The sequence below is a fragment of the Ambystoma mexicanum genome, chromosome 12, assembly GCF_040938575.1.
Source record: "Ambystoma mexicanum isolate Mex_15411 chromosome 12, UKY_AmexF1_1, whole genome shotgun sequence".
Taxonomy (NCBI): Eukaryota; Metazoa; Chordata; class Amphibia; order Caudata; family Ambystomatidae; genus Ambystoma; species Ambystoma mexicanum.
The window spans coordinates 276565238-276592992 of NC_090936.1; the positions used below are offsets into that span (position 1 = coordinate 276565238).

General features: G+C 47.8%; 1 protein-coding gene across 1 annotated transcript in view; it reads left to right on the forward strand.

Annotated features, from left to right (window-relative positions):
* LOC138513506 (solute carrier organic anion transporter family member 1C1-like) overlaps window positions 1-27755 on the forward strand; it is a 503198-nt gene that overhangs the window by 283442 nt on the left and 192001 nt on the right. Inside the window, exon 8 of the mRNA XM_069628421.1 lies at window positions 14395-14637. Coding sequence (XP_069484522.1) covers window positions 14395-14637 — 243 coding nt within the window. The remainder of the gene's footprint in view (window positions 1-14394; window positions 14638-27755) is intronic.

Consider the following 27755-nt stretch of genomic DNA (forward strand, 5'->3'; position numbering starts at 1 on the left):
ATGCCCTTTATGGCAGTGAGCCGTGGCCAAACTGGGGTATTAGATATAGAAGAATAGGTACATGTTATTTTTACCCATGCACTTGTCGACTCTTACATTACAGGTAGAAACTGGTATAAAAACAGTTGGCTCCCAAACAGCTCCTATACCACTCTACTTGTGATTGTGCACATGGAATACATCAGGAGGATCACTCTATAAAGATCATTGTTATGAAATAGTGCATTTGCGTGGCAACAAGTACCTCCCTTGGTTGATGTTAGGAAATAGTTCTCTTTTGGCAAATTTTCCTCCACAGATTCTATGCCCCCCAATCTTTGTGCTTTCATTTTCAACCTGTCCAGGCTTTTTGCATGGAAGGGAAGCCTTCATCTTCACTCCCCTTTCCTTTTGCTCATTTTGTTTTGGGAAAATGGAACAATCCTTTAGACTATCAATACTGGGAAACTATGTTTCACTTTTTGCCTTTTACTTTTTGTTATTTTTTTAACATTGCACACTGCAAATGGCGACACTGCAAGATTTTAGCTTGTTGTTTGGCCTTCTTCCTGCCTTGCCAGGTAAGAAAATTCCATATAAATGCATGCACTTGCACAGGAAATCTGCTGCTTTCAAGGACTATTTGGACCTTTTAAGGACCTTTGTGTCTGCATTGCTCAGGAGGTTTGAGCACTGACTGGTCCCATTCCACATTCCTGGCGCCAGAGGGTCTAGGTTTGTGGCATGAGTTAAACCAATAGCTGTCCCTGATTATACAACTACTGACTGTTTGAATAGAGCAGATCCTTACCATTGGTGGGCTTGAATTTGATTCCAGGCTGGATGTTTGATAGGAAGAGGACTCCTGCAGCCTAGAGGAACAACCAACTGAATAACCAAAGAAGAATCCTGAAGAGGCCCAGCATCCATTCCTGCATCTGGCCCTGTGGCAACCTGATGTCCAAAGGTGCTGTATAGTGCTTTTCCCTGGACTTTTGAGTCCAACCAGTCTCATTGTGTTTCCAAGGATCCAGCCATCCTGAGCCTTCAGAAGCATCACTGGACCACCCGGTGGACTGGCAAGATATGCAGTGGGCTACTTCGCTAGAACCATTGCTGATCCATGTTTGCAGGTGGAACCTTCCTGCCGAATTTCAGCCTCTCAATTTCAAGGGATCCTGCTCTCGAAGGTCTTCAACCACAACTGGAAGGATGCCTGCCGTCATTTGTGTGCAGTGGCCATCACTGGAAATTGCCTTCCCCTATCCTGTGAAGTGTCCAGAAGAGGTCTGGATTGGTGCTTTCTGCTTTTCTCCATCGCCAAGGGTTGCACCCTGCTCCTGGTCCCAAACCGGAAGAATCCTTGCACCTGCAGCTCCTGGGCATCTCTCACTGGAACTAAGGGCAGGAAATCAAACCTCCAGCACACCCAGTGGACCCATCTGGGGAAAGTGGAGTCATGGGGTAAGTAAACACAAAGCATTTGTCTCCCCCTGTCCTCCATAGGATAACATTGTGTCCTTCCATTCCACTGCCTTTTGGTCATCACACCTTATCAGTGAAACATGAAACATAAGAACACATTTCTGCTTACCAGTAACTCTGTTGCATCTCTCCTCTTGAGCATTCACCAACACAAGTACTTTACCTGCATCAGATACATTTCAGGGAGCAGCATTGTGACTTTTGGGCACACAATCCCACTCTTCAGTGCAATTGGACTAGGGCATAGTTCTTGTTACTTGGTCCCAGCTTACTGCATCACTTACTTGTCTTCTTGTATTGATCTAAGTAATTGAATGCATTTAAAGAACCTATAATGACTGTATATATATTTATTATTGAGTATTGTGCGATAGTATCACCTGCTTGTTTCAATTGTTTGCGTGTGTATTTAAGGCCTATAATTAATATAATATGTTTATACATTCCTGTCTTAATTGAATTATTGTGTGCCTTACTATGTGGACTCATTGCGAACCCCTGACCCCAATCAGACTCTCCTGAGAATAGCCTTGAACGTTTTACATTGCTACATTGATTGGATTTTGGCTAACTTCTCTGCGTTCCACTGTTCACAATAACTATGGTGACCTTCAGGACCAACAGGCCATATTCTAGAAATCCATCTTAACTGTTGGCACATGTAAAACTTGACTGTACAAGCTAGTGTCATGATGCCTACCTCCAAGGAGCCAGACCAGGCCCAGCTACCCCAGAGGCAGACATCATGTCCCTGACGGAAGTCTCAGCAGCCCCAAGTAGGGGCCCTTTGGACTCAGTCCTGGCGCCTTTGGCGCCAGGCTCATATTGGACAACAGTCCTGGCGCCATAGGCGCCAGGCTCATAAAAAATGACTTTGTGTTTAAAGGTGCTTGGTGTAAACTCACCTGATGCAGACCATGCTGCAACATCCGGGCCATCTAGAGGCCTGAATGGGACTACTTTATCTTTGGGGATTACTTAACCACACGGGTGTGGCCGGAGGAAGAATACATACCTGAGAGGAAGGATACATACCTGGAACTACTTCGAAGGCTATTTAAGCCACGCCCAAGCAGCAACTCACGCTTCGCGTTGTTCTGCATCTAGCAGCTGGACGCTCACCGTGTCAGCTCCTGCATCCTGACTTCTGCCACGCCCGCCAGCATCCTGGAACACCTGTAAAGGGAGAAGAGAAGAGAATAGGAGAAAGAAGCGTCCTTACCTGCTAAATCCGCATTCCTGAGACATTTCGCCGACGATCCTGAAAAGGAAGACATTCATTTTAAAAGCACATTGCATCGATCGCTGCAGCGCCGCATTCCACTCACCTTTACTAGGCGCCCCCATGTTCATCAGCGACTATCTGGATCCGCAGCCACATTTCAGCGCTTAGGGAGAAAAAGACAAGAACAAAGGTGAGCTAGGGAAGAGAATAAGAAAACCTTAATTTGCCATCATAAGACTTACCTGTTGGGTCATTCCCACTTCATTTCGGGTCGGTGCCGCATCCTGGCATTTCCGGACCCCGGCCCCTAAGGGGAAAAAAGAGACATCAGCGTTAGTGAGCAAATGCTAAGACATTACCTGAACGCTCATCAAAGACTTACCTGATACCTACTGGAACTGCACCTCTCACTTCGGGTCGGTGCCATATCTCCGGCATTTCCGAACCCCGGCCCCTATGGGGAAAAAAGACACAAGTATTAGTGCATTAATGCAAGGACACTAAAGGAACCTCTCATCAAACAACTCACCTGAGTTTCCTTCATCGGCTTCATTGCTCATCTCGGAATCTTTGTTCTGCACCTGAAATAGAGGCAACGGACAATTATTATTTCGGGCTCATACTTATAAACAGAATTCTCACAGTACTTTACCGGGAAGGTCAAGCAAACTTGAACTCTACAATCCATGATCCAGTGAAGTAACTGGATTACAACGCGCCCCTGCATCAGAAGCAGGATGGAGAGCTCGTCCTTTCAGACCCTAAGGTGAGACTTCACGGGGAATCGCAGAAGGGTTTCGTGGAGGGTGAGAAGGGAGTGGGAGGCTTACACCTTATCCCGCAGATTGTTAATACTCCCTTTTCACACACAGAAGGATATTTCTGCGAGTCAGACAAGCCAGATTTGAGGGTCCGGTCCTGTCCATCTTCCGAGTCCTGCGCTTCACCATAGAAGAGGCAACAGCACTCCAAACCAGGCCTGCGCCTCCGTGGGAGTCAGGTGAGCGTAACAGAACGCAAAGCCTACCTACAAATTCCCACCCGGGTGCTATGGAAACTTCCGAGACAGACCAGCTGGCCCAGCTTTTGGGGGAATTACGGGCAGAAGTACACTCCGCCCGCCAGGAGACTAACGCTCTCAAAAGAGAACTGATCCAATCTAAGGAAAGAACTGATGACCTGGCCTAACGGTTGTTGCAGGGTCAGGCAGGACAAACTCCTTTACCTAGTTCCGGGGGTAATCCCACTTCTATGATTGCGAATAACCCGGTACAAAGCAATCTACCTGGAAACATGCCTTTGGCCCCACCTGAACGTTTTGCTGGGGACCCTAAGAAATATGCCGTTTTTATGAACCAATGTCGCTTACACTTCCTATGCAGACCTGGGCCTTCCCTAATGACCAGACCAAGGTAGTTTTTGTATTATCTTATCTCAGCGGCAGTACTGCCGATTGGTCAGTTCCTTTGGTAAATCAAGATGACCCAATTCTCCAGAATTTTCAAGGCTTCCAGGCGAGCATGGAAAGATTATTCGCTCGACACTCTCAGGGACAGGCCCTAGACAACGAACTGCTATCCTTACGACAAGGTAACCAGGATCTCTTATCTTACATCGCCACCTTTAATAGGTTGGTTGTGGAAACTGGGTGGCCAGAGAATAAAACAATCACATTATTTCATCGAGGTCTGCGCGGAGAACTTAAAGACGTGCTAGCCCAAATAGTAAATCCACCCCAAGTCTGCGCGGAGTACATAGACCTTGTGGTCCAACTTGATCACAGACTTCAGAATAGAAAAGCAGATCGATCCAAGTTTGAAACCAGAGTGTTAATCAAAACTCACGCTAACCCCAAGAGTACCGACGTTTCAGAACCTATGCAAATCGGTGGAGTTAAAGGACCGTTAACGCAGAAGGAACGGGAGAGAAGGCAGCAAAAGCAATTATGTCTCTATTGCGGGGCTTCTGGTCATTTTCTACGAGATTGTCCGGTAAAACCACATAAGAAGGTGGTTGGAGCCACTGACAACAATTTAACAGAACCTGATTCGGGAAACGACCAAGCCGACAAGCGTAGAGGTTCACTTGCCGTGCTTGAAAACAAACTCTTTGACCTCCCATTTCATCATGCCAATGGTCCTCGTGGATCCGAAACAGCCTCGGCGGTTGCATGCTATAAAGGCATACATCGACAGTGGAGCTATTGGAAACTATGTAGATCGTGAATTGGCCTCCAGGATTAATCTCCCTCTCCGTCCGAAAACTAACAAGGATGTCATTACTACAGTTGATGGAACTGAAATAGCCTCAGGGCCGGTAACTCATTCCACTACAGAAGTGACACTAGTGGGTCAGGATGGACATCGGGAAGCTATTGTGTTTGACGTAATCAAGGCCCCACAGTTTCAAGTAATTCTAGGAATTCCTTGGTTAGAAACACATAATCCTGGAATAGACTGGCGAGCAAAGAGAATAACCTTTCCTGATTGTGAACAAACTTGTTATCCAAGAAATCCAAATATGGGCCTGGCCTCAGTAACTTCCGCCACTATACAACTACCGGCTGAGTACCAAGAATTCCAAGACGTTTTCCAAAAAGAACAGGCCAACACGTTACCTCCCCACCGGTCATACGATTGTCAAATTGATCTGGTACCCAATGCTCAACCGCCTTGTAGTAGGATTTATGCTCTTACTGAACCTGAGAACCTTAATTTGCGTCAGTATTTAGATCAGTACCTTGCCAATGGTTTTATTCGCCCGTCAAAGTCTCCTGTTTTCTCAGCTCTGTTCTTCGTGCCGAAAAAAGAAGGCGACCTTAGAACATGGATTGACTACCGTGCCCTAAATCAAATAACGATTAAGAATCGTTATCCTCTGCCTCTGATCCCTGAACTTCTCGACCAGGTAAAAGATGCTTGTATGTACACCAAGTTAGATCTCCGGGGAGCTTATCACCTGGTGCATATAAAAGAAGGCGACAAATGGAAGACTGCATTCCGCACCAAATATGGGCTCTTTGAATATTAGGTGATGCCCTTCGGATAGTGCAACGCACCTGCCGCCTTTCAATACTTTATGAATGATGTTCTTCGGGAACTTAGCGATGTTTGTGTCATCGTATATATCGACGACATCCTGGTGTACTCCTCTTTGGAATCCGATCACAGAAAACATGTCAGGGCAGTTCTTGAAAAATTGCGCCAGCACAAACTGTTTGCAAAACTCGAAAAATGCGTTTTTCATACCACAGAAGTCGAGTTTCTCGGATTCATCCTGACACCTAAAGGAGTCCGAATGGACTCGCGAAAGGTGGACGCCATCCTCAAATGGCCATCTCCTAGCTCTGTGAAGGGGGTTCAGAGCATGCTTGGTTTTGCCAATTTTTATCGAAGATTCATCCCGGAATTTTCTCGAGTGGTCCAACCCATCCCAGCTCTCTTACGGAAGAATAAACGCTTCGAATGGACTCATGAGGCAGAACAGGCCTTTCAAGACCTAAAGACTAAATGCACTTCCGCACCTGTGTTGAAGCATCCAGGCCCAGATCTCCCTTACATTGTTGAAACCGACGCATCCAGCTTAGCCATGGGAGCTGTCATGTCTCAAAGGGATCCAATAACTAACCAACTACACCCTGTAGCCTTTTGGTCCAGAAAATTCTCGGCTCCTGAAATTAATTACGCAATCACCGACAAGGAGTTACGAGCTATTAAGTCCGCCTTCAAAGCTTGGCGTCATTACCTCCTCGGCGCAAGACACACCATCACGGTGATTACAGATCACAGAAATGTGCAATATTTAAAGACGGCCAAAGCCCAATCATCACGTCAACTCCGATGGGCTTCATTCTTTGCGGAATTTGATTTTGTAATCACATATCGCCCTGGTTGCAAGAATGGCAAAGCGGACGCTTTATCCCGATTGGGATGGAAGAAACAAATTTGAGCTTAGAACCTGTACCGATTATACCTGAACAGAGAATTTTGGGTTTGACCGCTTTACAAACTATTGAGGACGTTCAAACTCGAGTTAAACAACTATTAGACTCCACAGCCTTACAAAAATGGAGCCAAAAGGGGTCACACTTTTCAGTTAATAACGATTTACCGTACTTCCAGGGGCGATTATTTCTGCCTAACAAAGAACTGCAAGAACTCGTTATTGTCCATTATCATGATACATTAATGGAAGGACATCCAGGTATCGCTAAAACTGAGGAAAAGATCAAACGACAATTCTGGTGGCCATCCTGGAGAAAAGACATCAAATCTTTTGTGATGTCTTGCGGAGTTTGTGCCCAAAATAAAGGTCAGAAGAAAAGACCAGCCGGTCTTCTACAACCTTTGGATATTCCCCCGGCACCTTGGCACACCTTGTCGATGGACTTTATTACCGACCTGCCTCCTTGCTATGGATACAACACTATCTTGGTGATTGTGGATCTCTTCTCCAAAATGGCCCATTTTATCCGTTTAAAAGAGTTACCCTCAGCCTCCATCTTGGCCAAGGAATTTCTGGAGAACATAGTTCTTATGCATGGTTTTCCATCCATATTAGTCTCAGATCGAGGAAGCCAGCTTATTTCCCATTTTTGGAGGAAAAGTTTTGTCAACTGGCGCAAATTGATGTACGACTATCCACCAGTCACCATCCCCAAACCGATGGCCAAACCGAGACAACTAACCAAACCCTTGAACAATATCTTCGGTGTATGTTGCACCAATCTGAATGCAATTGGAAAGACATTCTTTGGATCGCAGAATATGCATATAACAATTCTGTACATTCTGGAACAGGACAAACCCCTTTTTACACCTTGTATGGTCATCATCCTCGAACCTCAGACCTGGACCCTCCTCAAAACCTGGAAATGCCTGCGATAGATCATTTGCATTCCACGATAACCCGAGCTTTCAAAGAAGCTACGACTCATCTTCAGCAAGCCAAGAGAAAGTAAAAAGAAAATGCTGATTTACATCGAAGTGAAGCACCTCCGTACCAAATAGGGGACCAGGTGTGGCTAGCAACTAGACATTTACCTCTCAAAGGACCGCGGACTTTCAACCCCAGATACATAGGACCCTATCCCATCAAAGCTATAATCAACCCCGTGGCCTTTAAACTCGAACTACCAGCGAACATGCAAATTCATCCCGTTTTTCATGCCTCACTGTTGAAACCGGTGCAACCAGGAACCAGACTGATCAAACCACCAGAACCAATTCAGATTGATGGGGACTTAGAATTTCAAGTTAAAGACATATTGGATTCCAAGGTGTTAAAGTCAAAACTCTTCTATCTAGTTGATTGGAAGGGGTATGGACCTCAGGAGAGATCTTGGGAACCAAGCGACCATGTACACACGCCGCGATTAATACAAAAATTCCACCGAAAATTACCAAACAAGCCAAAACCCCCAGAGAGAACAACCTTGGGAGGGGCCTTGGGAGGGGGTACTGTCATGATGCCTACCTCCAAGGAGCCAGACCAGGCCCAGCTACCCCAGAGGCAGAAATCATGTCCCCGAGGGAAGTCTCAGCAGCCCCAAGTAGGGGCCCTTTGGACACAGTCCTGGCGCCTTTGGCGCCAGGCTCATATTGGATAACAGTCCTGGCGCCATAGGCGCCAGGCTCATAAAAGATGACTTTGTGTTTAAAGGTGCTTGGTGTAAACTCACCTGATGCAGACCATGCTGCAACATCCAGGCCATCTATAGGCCTGCATGGGACTACTTTATCTTTGGGGATTACTTAACCACACGGGTGTGGCCGGAGGAAGAATACATACCTGAGAGGAAGGATACATACCTGGAACTACTTCGAAGGCTATTTAAGCCACGCCCAAGAAGCAACTCACGATTCGCGTTGTTCTGCATCTAGCAGCTGGACGCTCACCGTGTCAGCTCCTGCATCCTGACTTCTGCCACGCCCGCCAGCATCCTGGAACACCTGCAAAGGGAGAAGAGAAGAGAATGGGAGAAAGAAGAGGCCTTACCTGCTAAATCTGCATTCCGGAGACATTTCGCCGACGATCCTGAAAAGGAAGACATTCATTTTAAAAGCACATCACATCGATCGCTGCAGCGCCGCATTCCACTCACCTTTACTAGGCGCCCCCATGTTCATCAGCGACCATCTGGATCCGCAGCCACATTTCAGCACCTAGGGAGAAAAAGACAAGAACTAAGGTGAGCTAGGGAAGAGAATAAGAAAACCTTAATTTGCCATCATAAGACTTACCTGTTGGGTCATTCCCACTTCATTTCGGGTCGGTGCCGCATCCTGGCATTTCCGGACCCCGGCCCCTAAGGGGAAAAAAGAGACATCAGCGTTAGTGAGCGAATGCTAAGACATTACCTGAACGCTCATTAAAGACTTACCTGATACCTACTGGAACTGCACCTCTCACTTCGGGTTGGTGCCATATCTCCGCATTTCCGAACCCCGGCCCCTATGGGGAAAAAAGACACAAGCATTAGTGCATTAAGGCAAGGACACTAAAGGAACCTCTCATCAAACAACTCACCTGAGTTTCCTTCATCGGTTCCATTGCTCATCTCGGAATCTTTGTTCTGCACCTGAAATAGAGACAACGGACAATTATTATTTCGGGCTCATACTCATAAACAGAATTCTCACAGTACTTTACCAGGAAGGTCAAGCAAACTTGAACTCTCTACAATCCATGATCCAGTGAAGTAACTGGATTACAACACGCCCCTGCATCAGAAGCAGGATGGAGAGCTCGTCCTTTCAGACCCTAAGGTGAGACTTCACGGGGAATCGCAGAAGGGTTTCGTGGAGGGTGAGATGGGAGTGGGAGGCTTACACCTTATCCCGCAGATTGTTAATACTCCCTTTTCACACACAGAAGGATATTTCTGCGAGTCAGACAAGCCAGATTTGAGGGTCCGGTCCTGTCCATCTTCCGAGTCCTGCGCTTCACCATAGAAGAGGCAACAGCACTCCAAACCAGGCCTGCGCCTCCGTGGGAGTCAGGTGAGCGTAACAGCTAGATATGGCTTATATATGGGAACTTAGATAGGACTACCATTTCTACAACCAAGTGAAGTTTAAAGAGTCTGCCCACGGATGCGCTTTGCTTATCACATTAAGTGCCTGATTCATGGAATATTTTGCACTGTGCAAAGTGACTTTTCACTGGCCTTAAGTCACTTTGCACCAGTTAAAAGTCACTTTGCACAGTGCAAACAAAAACATCTATGAATCAGACCCCCAAGACTACAAAGTAAGAATATGAATGTTATATTATAGAAACAAAACATTTTGAAACCGAATGTTTGGTTAATCACACAATTAACACCATTGGCCTAATTCACGGAAGCGTTTTATAATGGCACAATCCCATAGAAAAACACTTTGTGAATCAGACCCCTAAACTCTACAATAATATGTTAAGCTATTATAACTGAAACATACATTTAAATTTCTCTCCTCTCAATATATATATACAGTTTGATATTCAAATGATTCTATTTAAGGAGGACAACAGCACCCAGTCTTGGTTAATACACAGATTATAAGGTCTTCAATGTAACATGTTTCAAACAGATGTCAAAAGCACTAAATCCTAGTTAATCGACAAATTATAAAGTCTTTAATCTAATATAGACCCTGCAATTTTCAATTCATGCCCTTTATGGTTTTTAGGGTTCACTTCTCATCCTCTGTCTTTGCCTGAATGTATAATACGTATGCCAATTAGGGTTCTCTTCACACTGTGCAGACTATAGTATCTCTGCAGCGTGTGCTTCTTCAGGGGCTATAAGTCAAATTGCTTCCATTGCCCATATTTTATAAAGTTCATGCATGATTACTTAATATCATAGAAAATGTAATTTGTTGCTTACTTCATGAAGTAATGTGCTTCAAGTAATTAAAAAGTTGTTCTTCCAAGTAATTATGAAGTCTTTTTTTGCAAGCAATCTTGTTATCTTGAATTCATTTAAAGCCTGCAAAAAGTTGTTCACTAAATTATACATTTTGTTTTGGAATTATTTTTAAAACAACTTTGAGTAAATGTAAGGTAAACACTATCATGTGTTTGATGCTGATGTGGTGTAGCGGAAAAAAGATCTGAAGAAAGCTATTAGAAATGTCAAAAAACAGTCAATACGGATGAAAGAACACTATTATATGATTACAATCCTGCGATTAACACATGAGAACGGGGTGAAGAATCAGCATTCATGCCTTTTGCAGTAGGATGCATAGGCAATGCTCTCTTCTTTGAGAAATGATAATATTCAGAATTTTCGGTGACTGGTAAACTCACAATGGGGATCCCAGGCTGAATTACAACTAAATGTGGTAGCCAAAGCTGACCGGGCGGCACTGAATAGAATCATTGTATGCTTGTGATGCATTGATTACTTCAGGGGAGGAAGATCTGTTTTTTATGGGTGTAACTACAGCGGATATATTAGTATATCAGGAGGAAGTGAATAGGGTCTCAAGTAGAATAAGCAACTCAAGGGTCCCACTGACATAATTGTCTCTCTAACAGACTATTTAAAGCTGACCCCTATTCCTGGGCTACCATACTAACAGTATTATATAATGATATAATTAAAAAGAGATGCTTCCCTCTTTCCTAGTGCACCTTTGATATTATACCAATTTTTAAAAAGGGCCCGTGCTTGGAACCAAGGAGTTTTCATCAATCTCAATCATGGACACAGACAGCAGGGTGTTTGCGGCTATTCTCCTGAAGCATCTTGATTCTGGGGCCCTGGCAGCGAGTAGGATTACAAAATCACAAACAGGTTTTAGAAAGTGACCCAGTACTAGCTTAAATAGTTTTATAATTAGATATTTTCAAGAGCTTAGGTGTTCTAAACAAAACGAGAGAATACTTTTTGGCAGCTATCAACGTAACCGCAGCTGTTGATTTGGTTAGTCGGTTACATTTGTGGTCGAAGCTAAATAAGTTTCTGAGCCTTATTGTTGCACATCACAAACATTCAAAAGGTCATGTGTGGCTCAATCAGGGGGGTCTTTTGACTAAAAAAAAATACAAAGTCTGGACTAAGGCAGGAGTGCACTTTGTCCCCCTGGCTTTTTAGTCTCTGATGGTCATGAATACCTGGAGTCTGCATCGTTTGTGTCTCCTAAATTGGACACTTGTAGACCGACTTGGCTCATTTAGGCAGATGTTTTTATTTTAATTGATTGTACTCTGCTTGGTCTCAAGCACCTCATTGTGTGCTTTTTAGATTTTACTGAGGCAAACTTTTGAAAAATGAATCCCAGCAAAGCCAAGGTTTTGCACTTAACCGCTGGTAAAAAGTTTGAATGAACACCCTTTGGAGGCGGTTGATAACTTTGTATGCCTTGGTTTTCTATTGATTAGTAAGCTGGGCAAGAGTAACATTACCTCCCCCTAAAGGTATAAAGTAGATGCCTTAGTATTGGAGATTACATTTATTGAATGTACATTTTGTAAATATTCTCTTCTTCCCCTAGTAAAGTATTATCTGGGAAAAGTAATTCCACACATTTATATGCCATAGAAGTCTTGCAGACATGGGTTTTGGATCTACTGGGCACATTGGAAAGTATTATTTGGCATATGGTGTTAGGTATCTCGAATCCTGTCCCTCTTCAACAACTCGGTATGAAATTGGACTGAATTCTACGAAAGCTAGAGGGCTTTGGAGATATCTTAAATTTTACTCTAAGATCATTAACCCACTTCCCGACACAATGTATGAGGAGTAAGGAAAATTTGTCAATTCGAGAAGTGTAAGAGTGTTTCATTCCTTTTCTGAGTACTGTGAAGCAATACTAACAAACTTAGGTTTGACTTGTATGGAATAGAGGGGTAGCCCAGGAAGAGTTAAAAATATGCTGTATTATCAGGATTGGTGCTCTACAGTTGATACTTTTCATGGGTATGAATTGCTAAAGCATTTAAGGCATGAACACAAACGCATGGGTGAGATGGACTCTTATTTAAAGTTGTTTCTGTGTTCCCGGGTTCAAAGGTACTTCATGTGCTTTAGATGGAACTGGCGCCCTGCAATGGAAATGTTAGCAAGACGTTCAGGTAAACAGTATTCTAATAGCACTTGCAGACCATGAAGCATTTGATTATTTATTGTCCAAAACTGGTTGCATATCATATTCTACATTTTGGTCTATATGTTTATGATCTTGGGTCAGTTGACAGTGAACATCTGTGGTTAAGGTGTTTGAGTGATAACTCCACCTCAAGAATAATTGTGTTTACTCGATCTATTAATGGTCTTAAATTAACAGAACATAGTTCTGGAAAACCTTAAAATTGACTGTCTTAACCTGCCTTTCTTTTAGGGAAAATGCTATAATATATTTTAAGTCTGATATTGTATGAATATTGTCAATTGACCTGAAATTATTTTTTTATTTTATTTTGTATGTGTATTTTGGTGTATTGAATATGAATTTTAATCTGTTTCTGTGACTTGTTTTTTTTTTAATTAATTAAAATTCTGGATTGTGTATTTTATAGGCAAGATTGAAATGTGTTTAACTAATATACAATAATAAATATAAATATAGTTTTAATGTGAGATGGATATCATAATGTATGTATTCTGATGGACCATTTCACGGAGTAACTTAATTAAATGTACTCTTTTTTTCAAGTTGTGATTGTATTAGCATTGCTTATGCTGATCAATAAACTTGAATTCAACGCAATTACGGATTTACGACAGTAGTATCATTTCCACTGGTAGTCTACTTTTGTACCTATTGTGATTGCTACTCAACCCACAGCTTTCTATATAATATTCTACAAGCAGTTCTTCTTATTGCAAATTAGAAATATACTTTCAGGTTCTTCCCCCTCACCTTTTCTGTCTCCTCCTTCACGACTTGTTCTTTGAAAACCATAGAATAAGATTTTGCATTGTAGCCTATACTCTATAGAAATAGCAGTAGGTAGTCAGACTGGTAGAGCTTGTCGAAAAATGCCCAATACATTGTAGTAATCTGCCTTTCGATGTTGGAATTTAAAAAATCACCACCTGATCAATCTCCTTACCAAGAAATGAAATCACAGAAATAAACAGCTGCATCGAACAATTTGCATTTGAATCAAAGTTTCACTGCAGACTAGTCTGGATAATATTGCTATATGCACAACCTTGTAAAATAGAAGCTTTTTTTTTAATTGAACATATTAGTATCTGGTTTCTACATATTTTTGAAAATGCAAGATGACAAATAGTTAGACATAGGGAGCTGTCCCAAGTTTGCCAGTGTGGTAAATAGTGGCAGTAATTACGTTACCACCATGTTCTGGCATGAACTGAATTATTCAAATGTTTGCCACATTCCGAGTTTAACTCCGGCATGGAGAATTTATCGACACTTGAACGCCGAACAGAATTACCAGGAGCAAAGTTAGAAACTGTGTCATATGGACTCCACAATTGGGGACTAACACTACCATATCAATACTCGAAAGGTGGTAGTAATTCCACCAGAGAGAGTGGTGGTAAAAGTAGTCAAGTTTGGCATAATTCCCCAAAAAAACTGTGCAATTACCTCTAAACTCGTAATGAGACGCTTCATTATGTTTTAATTCAAAATACAGATCGTATGTTACATAATGTTTCCTTTCATAATGAAGGCAAACAAGACAATGCATTGTATCAACAAACTGAATTGTATTGTTAATTATCTTTGTTCCAGAAAGTGTAACAATAACTCCAGAAGATACTCGCTGGGTTGGTGCGTGGTGGCTTGGCTTTCTGCTGTCTGCGGCCGTCAGCTTACTTGCAGCAATACCATTCTTGTTCCTGCCCAGGAGTCTGGTAAAACAGGGACATGCCTCAAGGATAAAATGTCAAGAAGAAATGCCCCCATCGAAAGAAGAAGAAAACAAAACGCCTAAATCAGAAAATGTCCAACTGAAGGAATTAACAAACATCAAAGGTACGTTTTGAGAAAAACCATAAACCAAGAATCCAATTGAACAATCACAAAATGTATTTTATCATCCTAAAAGCAAGAATGTCATTTTACTGCACATGTGTTTGAAAAAATATCACAATACGCTATGGTTATCCTTTTGCAAATGTAATGAATGGTATACTGCACACTCAATCATACGTTATTTCAAATAATAAAAACATCTACTTAGCGATTTTCGTCACAAATTCGGAGCAATAGCATTGGAGATGTGTGGCGTTACACGCACACACACACACACACACACACACGCACACACGCACACACGCGTAATATGCTACACTGCTGTGAAATTGCCCTTTTTTGGTTGCTTCGTACCTGAGGCAGAGAGTAAGACTGATGCTTTATGTCCAGCCCATTAACGAGCTTCGTCAGAGAGATGAATTAGATGATACAAATTACCAGGAACAGCAGGAAAACCCATGGAGGATCTGGTTGACCACCGTTAAAGGCAGTGATAAAAAATGGCCCAATATGTGCAATGTCACCATATGATTGGCCATATTGGGCCTCACAAATGGTGAACGGTTGTGAACACTGGCACTGCGTGTAATGCAGAAATGGTAGCAGCAAAAACATGAGGATTGCCCACACATGTGTAACTTCTGGGGTAAGCCTTTCATCCGGTTTTTACCCAATTTTGTTCATATTTTTTTGCCTGGGAAAATCCCTGATTTATATTCATGTGGTAAACATTCTGGTACAGACCGTGGTGGGATCCCCAGAGACTAGACCCACAGCATAATGGAGTGGCAGTGTGGCTATGCCTAGGGCTTCCGATCAGGATAGAGAATTAGCACATGTGTGTTCCATTGTCACACCCTTAGTTAGAGCTAGTAGGGGTAATTCATAGAAATCAGCGCACAAGTGGCACACAGCGTATTCATGGTTTTAACATCCATAACCAGCTGTGGCGCAGAGTGGCGCAGCCATGAACAGTGCACAAATCCAGTACATGGTGCAAAGGCCAGTGGACCAGCATACAGCCCCCAACTACGAAATCGTGTGTAAAACTCCCCCCGCACCCCTCAGAATACACGTACCCCTCTCGCGCTAGCGAAATCGCATGTTAAACTCCCCGCGCACCCCTCGGAATACACGTACCACTCTCTCGCGAACAAAATCGCGTGCAAAACTCCCCATGCACCCCTCAGAATACACATACCCCTCTCGCAATAGCGAAATCGCATGTAAAACTCCCCGCGCATCCCTCAGAATACACGTACCCCAATCGTTTGTAAAACTCCCTGTGCACCCCTCAGAATACACATACCCCTCTCTTGCACTAGCGAAATCCCATGTCAAACTCCCTGCGCACCCCTCAGAATACACGTACCCCTCTCGCACCAGGTAAATTGTGTGGAAAAAGTCCCCCCTGTGGTGTGGGCTGCCTGTGGGGCATGGCCAGTGTGGATGGGCAGCCTGTGGGGCATGGGGAGGGTGGATGGGCAGCCTACGTGAATTTCGTGGGTGCGCGTGAAGTTTCACACATGATGGGGCCTGTGCGAGCGGGTTACGTGTATTTGTGTGGTACGCAGGGAGTTTCACACGCAATAGGCCTTGTGCGAGTGGGGTATGTGTATTTCGGGGGTGCGCGGGGAGTTTCAAATGCGATTTCGCTAGCGCGAGAGGGGTACGTGTATTTCGGGGCTGCGAGGGAAGTTTCACACGCGATACTCCATGCGAGAGCAGGGTACGTGTATTTGGTGGGTATGTGGGGAGATTCTCCCGCGATTTGGCATCATGGGACCTCCCAGGTGTGCGGTTTCCCCCCTCCCCATGCCCTGCAGGCAGCCCACACCACAGTGGACTACCCTACAACCCTCACCATGCCCTGCAGGCAGCCCACATGGCACCATGCACTTGTGAGCACACTTGTGAGCCCCGACTCCTGTCCCCCACCCACTCACCCACCGACCATTGACGCGCACCTGCCAGCAGGCCCCGACTCATGTCCTCGTGCACCCCCATCCACCCACCCACCATTGACGGGCACCTGCCAGCAGGCCCCGACTCATGTCCCCCTGCACCCCCACCCACCCACCATTGACAGGCACCTGCCAGCAAGCCCCGACTCATGTTCCCCTGCACCCCCAGCCACCCATCCACCATTGACGGGCACCTGCCAGCAGGCCCTGACTCATGTCCCCCCCCACCCACTCACCCACCCACCATTGATGGGCACCTGCCAACAGGCCCTGACTCATGTCCCCCTGCACTCCCAACCCAACCATTGACGGGCACCTGCCATCAGGCCCTGACTCATGTCCCCCCACCCACTCACCCACCCACCACTGACGGGCACCTGGCAGCAGGCCCCGACTCATGTCCCCCCACCCACTCACCCACCCACCATTGACGGGCATCTGCCAGCAGGCCCCGACTCATGTCCCCCTGCACCCCCATCCACCCACCATTGACGGGCACCTGCCAGCAGGCCCCGACTCATGTCCCCCCACCCACTCACCCACCCACCATTGATGGGCACCTACCAGCAGGCCCCGACTCATGTCCCCCCCAACACGTCATCATGATCCACACGCATGGCCCTTATGGCCACCCAAATACCACCCCAGGCTACCCCAGTCCAAACACCCCACCAAGCATTCCATCCACCCCACATTGAAATCCCCATGTCATGATAGATCCCAAATGACAAGTATGCACATCAGTACATGTCCGTCACACACACACACAATGGGTGCAAGTGAATGAGAAAACCCACATCGTGACATGCATGAAACCAATGAGAGAATACCACATAAATGAAGTATGAAACCAAAATGTATTAAATACAAAAGCAAGGGAATGAAAGAAAATCACACAATAAAAGAAATAATAAACAAAAGGTTGCTTGTCCAAAATGAATGAAAAATATATGAATGCAGAATCCAAAGAAATCCAAATGAAAAAGACTCCAAAGCGTTCGTCCATCAAACCAAATCCAAAGGTAAACAAAAAAGAAAACCATTTCTCCATGGGTAAAAAAAATCAATTAAGTCAAATCCAGTGCAGAGCTATATACAAAGTAAAAATCCAACGTCCATGAGCCCAACAATCCAAAGGAAACCTACAAAATACCCTACCTAACAAATAACTATATACAAAAAGGTGGGGCATAGTCCATGCACCCCAAATGAAGGAAAAATGGAAAGGAAACCTAACACTAATGAACTATATACAATGTCGGCTGGCAAGTCCTACGGCTCACTTGTTGATTTCCCGGGCCAGGGCATCATCGAACTCCTGTTCAACGTCCTGGAGGCGGGCCTGTTCCCGGGCCCTGAGGTCTCGCAGGGATAACTCCATGTCCACCTCCAACTCCCTGCAAATTTCCTTGAGGCACTCAGCCCGCCTCAGCGCCCTGCGCATGGAGTTCTCCACCCTGACCATAGTGAGCCGTGCCTCTTCCGCCCGCCACCGGTCCTCATCTATTTGCTGGCCCAACCGCTGCCACACGGAAGATACTCCCAATCCAGGGTCCTCCTGCCCTCCGGTCGATGCCTAACCCTCTGATGTTGATGGCCCCGAGCCATCATCGATCCCACCTTGAGGCTGCTGCTGCCGTGCATGTGCCCTGTCTGTTTTTTTTTTTTTTTTTTTTTAATCTTTATTTTAAGGTTTTAACATAAGCATACAAAAAATCTAATAATACTGCTTAATAATAACTCTATGGGCCCGCTCGACCACGAAGAGCTTCGATAGGATCTCTGTCCCGAACAAGTCCGTGCAGATCTTCTTTATGTATTCTTCCATTCTTTGGGTGGGCTGATGTTCCCTAATGCCGACAATCCTTAGGTTATTTCGCGGGGAGCGTCCTTCTAGATCTTCGTTCTTGGCACTCACCGCCTTCACTTGCGCCTCCAATAAAGATACTCTGGTAGTTAAGGTCGATGTAACGTCATCAAGGTCGGAGACCCTCGGTTCAACGGTATCTAGTCTGTCGGCGTGCTTGTCTAGTCTATGCTGGAGTTGGTCGACTTTGGAAGAAAGGGAGTCTAGTTTTCTCCCTAGTCCTCCTATTCCAGCCTTGAGGTCCAGCAGGATTTCTCTAATATCAAGTTCTTGTGGCTCTCCGACTTCATGGGGCTGTTCTTGATCGGGTGATTGTGGTCTGCTGTTTGAGGCGGTTGTTTTGGCGTAGGCGCAGCCTTCAAAGTTTAGTTTCCTCTGTGACCTATCATTTTTCCCCATCCTTGAGATGAATATGGACGGCGGGATGCCAGGAGGGTGACGTGCGATGCGCCTGAAGGGTTCAGCTGTATGCACGCCGAGTGTTCTGGTCACTAGAAGGCGGGGGGGCCTCTGGCCTGCGGCACGGTTCACGGGTCACAGATTTGTTTTTGCACTGTTGCCTCAGGCTGGGGTGGAGGGGCAGTGAACGCCCGTGAATTCAGAGTACATGTGTCGATTAGTTTATGCTTAGGCCGTCCTTAGATAGCGCTCTGTTCTGGGCTAGGCCGCAGTCCGGTGCTGGGGGTGCGGCTGTACCAAATGTCTGATTTGGCCTTCCGATATTAGGCACGAGATCTTAGATGTTTTGGGCCTGGTGAGATGACTACTTGCAGGTCCCTCGCTTTATAGATGTAACATCACCGGGTCTCTGCCGCGCTCCCCCAGTCTCCCCTCAGCCCCAGGGCCCGTAGGGCCTCGGAAGTCGCCAGCCGGTGGTCACGGGGGCTCCGGATGCCAGACAGGCCTGTCGCGGGCTCTCGCGGCTGCGGTGGGGGCGCAGGGCGCTCGTACCTGGCTTTCTGCAGCACTTCCTCTGCGCTCTCCGCTGCGTCGACCATGCCGCCAGCGAGGCCCGCCGGCTCCCCCGACACTCGTCGGTCGCGGCCGCTCTCCCGCCGGCTCCCTTCGATCTACTGGGAGCTCCAGTGGCGTGTGATGGGTGGTTTGGCTGTCCTCGACGAGCGCCGTGGAGACACAATCATCCGCTCCACCCCGCGTTGCGGGGGTTCCGACGAGGCGCGGGCAGCGGCTCGCGTGGGCATGGGCGGATCAGCTTTTCCGTGCATATCAGTATGCTGTGGCCCCAGCGAGCAGCCGAAGGGAGGAGGGGGGTGGAGGGCCTCACAGTCCGTCGCCCACGGGCGAAACCCCGGCGGTCGGAAGAAATAAAAGCAGGAGCTTAAGTAGAAACGCCACAGCTGTCGATAACTGAGGATTGAAAATTGTGTAGATGCCACGGAACACACGATTCTTCAGGATCTTTTAGGGAGCTCCACGGAGCTCACAGGGAGGCCGCCATCTTCGACGGCTCTCTAGCGCCCTCTATGTGCCCTGTCTGTTGATGGCTGCACGTCCTCCTCCTGCTGGGGTCCAGTTGTTTGGGTGGCCACCCCTGCTGGACCTCCGACTCCCGACTGTGGCAGGGATGTGTCCTCGGTCAGCCTGGCCGCTGGGTCAGAGGCAGCTCCACAGGGTGCCCAGGTGATAATTCAGCCGGAAGATGGCACGGACGACGACTGGCGCATAGGGGGGTTCAGTTGAGGAGGGGGTCAGTACAAGGTCCAGCAGACAGAGGAACCCAGCACTGGTGACCCGTCCTAGTAGGTCGACCTGGTCAATGAGGGTTCCCAAATAACATGCAGAGTCCTCACGAAAACCCTGCACGTCATCCCGGATGCCACGTTGACGCAACGCCACCCCAGCCAGGACAGGCTCAACACGGTCCCGGATTGCCACGTCCGCAGGGAGAGGAAGGCCAGTTGTTGTTCGTGCATCCCCTCCCTGAGAAAGGGTCTGGACAAAGGCATCCCTGCTGGTGCGGGATGATGCAGTCACAGGATCGGGGACAGGATTACACACAGGCACCTCTGTGGCCGCCTGTGCTGCCTCCTGTCCCTGCCCCTGGACTGCACCACTAGCACCAGTGGAATCCCCCACCTCCAGACCCTGTGTGTTGCCCTTCCACGGCCTCCTCCTCAACCAAACCCCCCACCAACCTGGATGACTCTGTGACATCTTCCTCCAAAGGACCCCGTGGGGTCTCAGCTGCCCCTTCTGCTGCCGAGGAGTCCACCTCCGACCACTGCCTCTTGGACCTACCCTCGGCAGCTGTGGCCACGGACACGGCACCAGACTCCTCACTCCCTGACGAGATGACAACCTTGGAGGGGAGCTGGGCATTGCATCTCCGGCTGGCGGTGCAATCCCTGTCGCTGTGCTCCACAGCACTGTCTCCGCCCTCTTCATCAGTTGATGCTGCAGACAGGGAGAGACAGAACACAGGCATCAGGGCACTGTACAATGGTCTGATACACACATGACAGTTGCACATGTGTGGCAGTGTCACACTTCACACATGGCATCACATTCCCCAACACACATATCATTTCAACCCACACACATGCACACATTAACAGGAATGTTGCAGCAGGCAGCACCATCCATACACATACAACAGAATGAGCACCCGAAGGTTAGCCTGATGTCACATGCAACACAGGGAGTGCAGAACACATGCACACACACCACCAGACATACATGCATCTGTACATCTCCACCACCTGTCGCAGTGATATCATCGCCATCCATGTCACATCTGCCAATTAGCCTTCTACATGTCAGTGTCATATGCATCCATGGTGCATCACAGTGGCACACATGTCAAATACACACACATGCACATGTACATTGTGCACATACATGAAGGTGGAACCAGCATCCATGTGTCGCACCACAACCATGCCACAGTACATACACAGAAATTTGAACATGTGTGCACCCACACATGCATTTGGCCACCATGCATTTGAACACATACACCATTGATGTGCCTCACACATGACTGGACTCACATACGGCAGGCTCATGTCCCTGTACATACACATCCATACATCGGCCTACCAAGACATATGTCCAACCGGCACACTCCTGCCACACTTCAACATGCACAGCGTCCAATCAGTACGCATGTGCACTTACCACTCGACTCCGGACGAGTCTGCCTCTGAAGGATCTGGAGGTGGAGCGCTGGGTGTATGCATTCCAGGTCCATCATCTGGATGTTGGTAAGGCGGACCCGGCACCCCTCTGCATGCTTTGCCTTCAAGAGGCGCCGGGCCTTGCTGGGGGTCCTGGACCTGAAGTCCTCCAAGCGCTTCCGACGTATTGCATGTCACGGGCTGCCAAACCCTCCACGTTGATGGCAGCCACTACGTACTTCCAGATCCTCTTCCATCCTTCATTGTCGGCGCGTGAACTTCCAAAGAGGGCATCATAATGCCCCAGGACTTGCTCCACCAGGATGCCAATTTCATTGGCAGTGAAGCTGGCAGCCCTCTGCCTCTCTGCCTCTCTGCTGGGGGGTTGCCACTGGTGCCAGATGGTGTTGTGTCGGACATGGCAACCCCCGAGGCAGGTGTGGGTGGGCAACTGGGTCCTGGGGCTGGGCTGTGGAACGATAGAATGCTAGTCAGGAGTCTTCTGTTCCAGCAGGGGTGGTCCCAGCAACTGGACCCCTGCAGATGGCTGACATGCAGGCACCAAACAGCAGGGCATGTGGCCGGCAGGCAGGCAGCAGCAGATGGCAGGTGGGAGTGTGCTCAGGGCTCTGGGGGGCAGGAAAATGGCCTTCTGGGTGGGAGCATGGTCTTCCCTGTGTTGTTGCATGGCCAGCTTGATACGGAGTGATTTGGCACGTGAAAAAAGTGCACGTCAGAGTGTAATTCGAGGAAAGGCCCTTAGCGCGTAAGCGCATCTGTGACATAAGGCACGCGGGCGTTTCCCTCAGCACGGGTTCATCCGCATGTGCAAAAAAATCACGTCCACGTGTGATTGAGTGTAATTCGAGGAAAGGGCCCAAACGCGTAAGCATCTATGTGATGTTACGCGCGCAGGTGTTGCTCTCTGCACGGGTTAAAGGTGAGTGCGTGCCAGCAAAACACTGTACGTGCTGTTCGTGGAGACCGACGCATGTGTTTACTCTGCTGGAATCACATGCGATTACTTCACAGCGTCTGAAGTCTGTACCTCTTCTTTTGGTGGGGTGTTGCCTACACGCACAAGCGCGTGTGTTTTTTTTTGTTTTTTTTCCACGCAAGGCAGACGGTGAGTCGCATACGCTTTTTTCTCAGTGTGGTCCCCCCTGTGTATGCGTACTGTTTAGAGGTCATTGTAGCCCGCGTGTTCCACGCGTATTTGTTTTTTGTGTTCCTGGGTGCCACACCGTAATGCTGGAGGTAATATTCACGCACGTGGGCTACCGGGGTCGCGTGCACAAATTTTCCTTATTTCTTTTTTTCTAATTTCCTGAGCTTAAATTCATTTTTCTTTTTGATTTTCCTTTTTTTTGGGGGTGCCTGAGCATTGCGTGACCTGTCATTTCCCCCTAGGGGTCACAGACAGCCTTGCAGGGGCACTGGGGTACCTATTCCATCAAGTACCCTGCCCCCTTCTAGCCAATTGCCCAGGCCAATTGTTTAGTGAACCTCCCATAGCCCATTTTCCACCGGTGCCAAGGGCGGGAGGCCACCAAAGGCTAAGGGCGGCAAAGCTGGGAGCCCTCCCAGGGCTGGACGTGGTCGGGCACATGGGCACGGAGACCAGGGAGGACTGGGAGTCCAGGGTGGCCAGGGTGGCTACAGGGGTGCAGACATGCCACCACCACCTGTGTTTCCTGGTGATGCAGCTGTTGCATCACAACCTGGCACCCCTATCACCCAACAGCAAATTACATCTGCTGTCACAGGCCCACCTTTGGTGGTAGCTGCAGGTGCAGCTGTGGCTACTCCCACCTGGGTTCTGGGTCAGGCAGCGCATGCTGCGTTGTGTGACGAGGACTCCCAGGATGATTTCCATCTTGTCCGGAGGTTGGGGTCATGTGTGTCCACAGTGGCTGTGGCACACGTATCTGGGGTAGTCATGACATCTGCTGCCCCAAGCAGCAGGGTGGTGGTAACTGCATGTGCAGATGCAGCCAACACCACCCCGGCAGTGAGTCAGACCCAAGCCAGACCATCTGTCCTCATACCAACACCAACTGCCTTGGTCCAGTCCACCAGCGCCACTGCCCCCACTGATCAAGGCCACATTGCCCACTCAGGGTCAGTACCACTGGCCAAAAGGAGGAAGCATGCTCCTGCACAAGAGGCTGGGACCCCAGACACGGCTCCAACCTCCGGCACGTCAAGGAAGAAGCCTTTCTGCAATCAGGAACTGGACTTCCTTGTGGGCTACGTGTCGGAACACCAACGCGATATGCTTGTGGGCCCAGAGTGCCATACAACACATCACCAGCGTTGGGTCCACTGGCAGCATGTTGCAGATGGTGTGACATCCATGGGCTTCCATGTGCGCACAGCTCAAGACTGCTACAAGCACTGGAATGACCTCAGACGCAGTGCTAAGCAAAAGCGTGCCTCCAATTACTCCATGTCTCTGTTGACTGGTGGTGGGCCACCACCAGAGGAGGATGAACTCACTCAGCATGAGAAGATCGCTTCAGAGTTCATCCCGAGGAACAAATCCATGGAGTGGGAGAGAGGATGGACTATGATGAATCATCTGGTGAGTATTGATGCGTGTAAATCAATGACATGTGTGTTTGGCATGTATGACCCGCCCAGCTAAAAGTTGGCTCTTACCTATCTTCAATCTCCCTCTCCACCTGTGTTGTCCACCAGGGGTCTGAACCTTTGGCCTCAATTCACAAAGAGCACCTGGCAGCTCTTAACTACTGCATTATCATTTTTTTGTACGAGTTCTGGTGCAATGCTGATGACAACCAACTCATTTCCTGGCTGCCTTTGGCCACCTCTTGTCCCTCCCTTATTTCCGATAGCCTCATTGTCATTTGCTTTTGGTGTACTACCAACGGTCTGTGTCTGAATGCCAGCAAGACTAACATCCTCCTCATTGATGCACCTTTTCCATCCTTTGCAATCAATCTCTGGCCAGCCCCACTTGGCCCTCCTCCTGCCTCCACCTGCAAGGCCATGAACCTCTGGGTCACCTTTGACTCAACACATCCCTTTTACACACACATTTGTGATAAATCTTGGAATGGATTAACTTCTTGCTCTGCCACCTCAAGGGTACTGTGCCCTCACTAACATTCTCCTACATGCTAACAGTCTGTTAAGCTGTGGTTCATTCAAGGTTGAGGTACTGTGACAGTCTCATTCACTATTCAACCGGCCTCCACCCTCCACCACTAATCCGGTACAGGACTGCAAGACTTGTCCTTGGCCACAAGCCCTGGGATCCCATCTTTCCAGCTATGTGACCCCTTCACTGGCTACCAGTGGATGCAAGGATGTTACTTCAGACCCTCTGAATTGTGCACAAGGTTTCTTTGGGACTGGGTAGAAAATACCTTCGACAATCCCTCTACCAATTCCCCCCCCCTTGAGTCCTTTGCTCCGCTACCCCACACTCCCTCAAGGTCAGTCGTTAATTTAATAAATGAGGTAGCAGCAGATCTGTTTGTACAGCTGGGAGCTCACTTTTGAACAGCCAACTGGCCACGTTGAATCTTGAGAGGAGATATATCTGCTTCTGGTAGCACCTCAACACCTTCCTTCTTGCTCCTGCATTAGCCCCTCTTCTACCCAGCTGAACAGTTTCCTCTGTAGGCACTGTGCCCCTGCACACACTCTGTCCATCGGATCAGGTACCTGCTCACCCTGCCTCCCTGCTGCACTGCCTACAGGCCTCCCATATCAATGGGTCCAGTGCATGTCCCCATACAGTCCAGCACTCTTTGTCTGCACTCATCAGATTTGCTCTGTCCAAATCATTTTGCACTTGCCACTTGCTGGCTGCACTACCACTATTTGAATGGACATTCTATCACTGCACTTCATTTTCCTTCTTTGGTCTGTTCTGTTTGGCACGTTCTCCTTCTCCCCCTTCCTGGGTCTTCAACCCTTTATCCCTTCTCCATGCACTAGCGTGTTCTGTATGTTACTGTGCCCAGTATGATAGTTGTTTTGAATTCCCTTTCTCCCTTGTTCCCCTCCCTTTGCTTGTTTGCACTCTGAGCCACTTGTGTACGTGTGCAATCTTGATGAGATGTCACATCATGTCATACACATCCTTTGTCCTTGGTGCATTGTGGCTCACTCTAAGTGTGCTGATGGCAGTGGCTCCCCATGCACATATGTGCAGGATCATGTTACAGGTGCATTCCATGTATGCCTAATACAAGTGTCATGTCATTAGGACACCCTTGTCATGCTCACTGTAGGTCTGTGTGTCATCACGCACGTCTTTGAGCTGTGCACATCTGTATGATGGCCATGCCCCCCCCCCCAGTTACAGGCCCATGACCACTTTTCAACTGGTGTTGTCTTCTACATGCATGGATGTACTATGGATGGTTCCTCAACTCTCCTCCATCATGTCCACTTCTCATTGACTGACGAAATGCAATAAACGCATGCCTACGCTGTCTGGCAATGCACAGTTCTGCGTGGAACATGTAATTGCCATGCAGTACCTCCCTGCTATTGGCCATAGGGTGAGTGTTTCACAGAAACCATGATACCTTGTGCATGCCATTTGCACATGATGGCTGCAATTGCTGTTGCACTGCCATAATGTTTCAATATTTTCAGCACTACGTACATCTTGATGTTGTAAGTTGAGGGGCTGCACATGCACTGCAGCACACACACCCACTCCTGTGCCAAGTTAAGCCCTTCAACGTGCAATCATGATGGTGCTGTGTGATGTTGACCTGACATGTATGTACCCATGTTCCTCCCATCACAGTTTGGAAATGCGCTAACGTAGATGCCTCCTATGACACATGTACTGTGCATAGTTGATTGTAGTTGAGTGCTGCACATGAACATGCATGTTACATGCATCATGGTGTGTTCGGTTACATTTCTAGCTGTGTTTATCTGTGTGGTAACACATGCTTATGCTAGGTGCCGGCTATGTGTTACCATCTCTCATTTTATAATTGCATGTATGCCCTCTAGAGGTTGTGTGTGATGCAGGCAATGTGCAACATGCAATACATATGTTGCATTCACATTTTGCACACATCCTTTACTGCTTTTGGGATGGCCCTGCATTGCAATGCTACTGGATGCATGTTGCGGTTTGATTTGCCTGTGATATGGCTGTTGAATTACTTGTATGTCAATGTTGTGAACTGTATGTGTGTGGTATGTGCTGCTGACGTGCATGTTGTTGTTTTTCTTTTTTATGTTGCAGGTGATGACGCACTGGCGGCAGAGGATGAAGATGTCATACCATCCACGGTGGTCAGTTCACATGACCAACCAGGTACTAGTGGTGGTTGTGGGGTGGAGGCCCACGAGAACCCACAGGTGCTCCAGGACATCATGTCCAGAGCTGACTCTGAGTCAGGCTCTGATGTATCCTCTGACCACTATGTTGAGCCGGATTTGCATCATGACGTGTCATCGCCGGTAGGTGATCCTGTGTTGGATGGTCTTCTGTCTGCAACACCTGCAGTAGGGGGCCAGGCAGGGTTGGAATGTCCACCTGTGGTGGTTACAGGCGCACGGTCACACTCGACACCAGTTGCCCATGTTCCTGGGCATCAGGTCAACGGAGGGATGCAGTCCTGCAGCCGCAGGCGGCTCTAACCCAGCCTTGGGCTCAGCAGGTGTGGTGTCCCGCGACGCGGTGGCCATGTGCCACCGGGGTCAACTGAGTGGGAGCATTCCATGATTGCCATAGCACAGCAACAGGGGGGGAGCAGTTGAGATGATTGCTCAAGGTATGGAAAGTGTGGTCCATTCCATCCTCCCCTCTGTTAGGCAAATGGTGCTCCATCAGCGAGCTACGCAGTCCACGTGCCGCTCACTCAGGCTGGACATGACGGCGTATGACAGGGCGCGCCGGGCTGAAATTGTGGCGCTGCGTGAAACACTTAATGCTGAAGCAGAGGCAAACCGTGAGGCCCTGAGGGTGGAACAACAAGCCCCCCGATCTACTCTAGCTGGCCTCATGATGGATCAGAGTAGGCAGACAGAAGACAGGTTTGAACAGCTTGAAAGAACCATCTCGGCTGAACTCCGTGCAAGCTGGGAGTCACTCCGTTTGTCATGTGAGGCCATGCAAGCAGAACTCCATCTCACACGTCAGTCCCT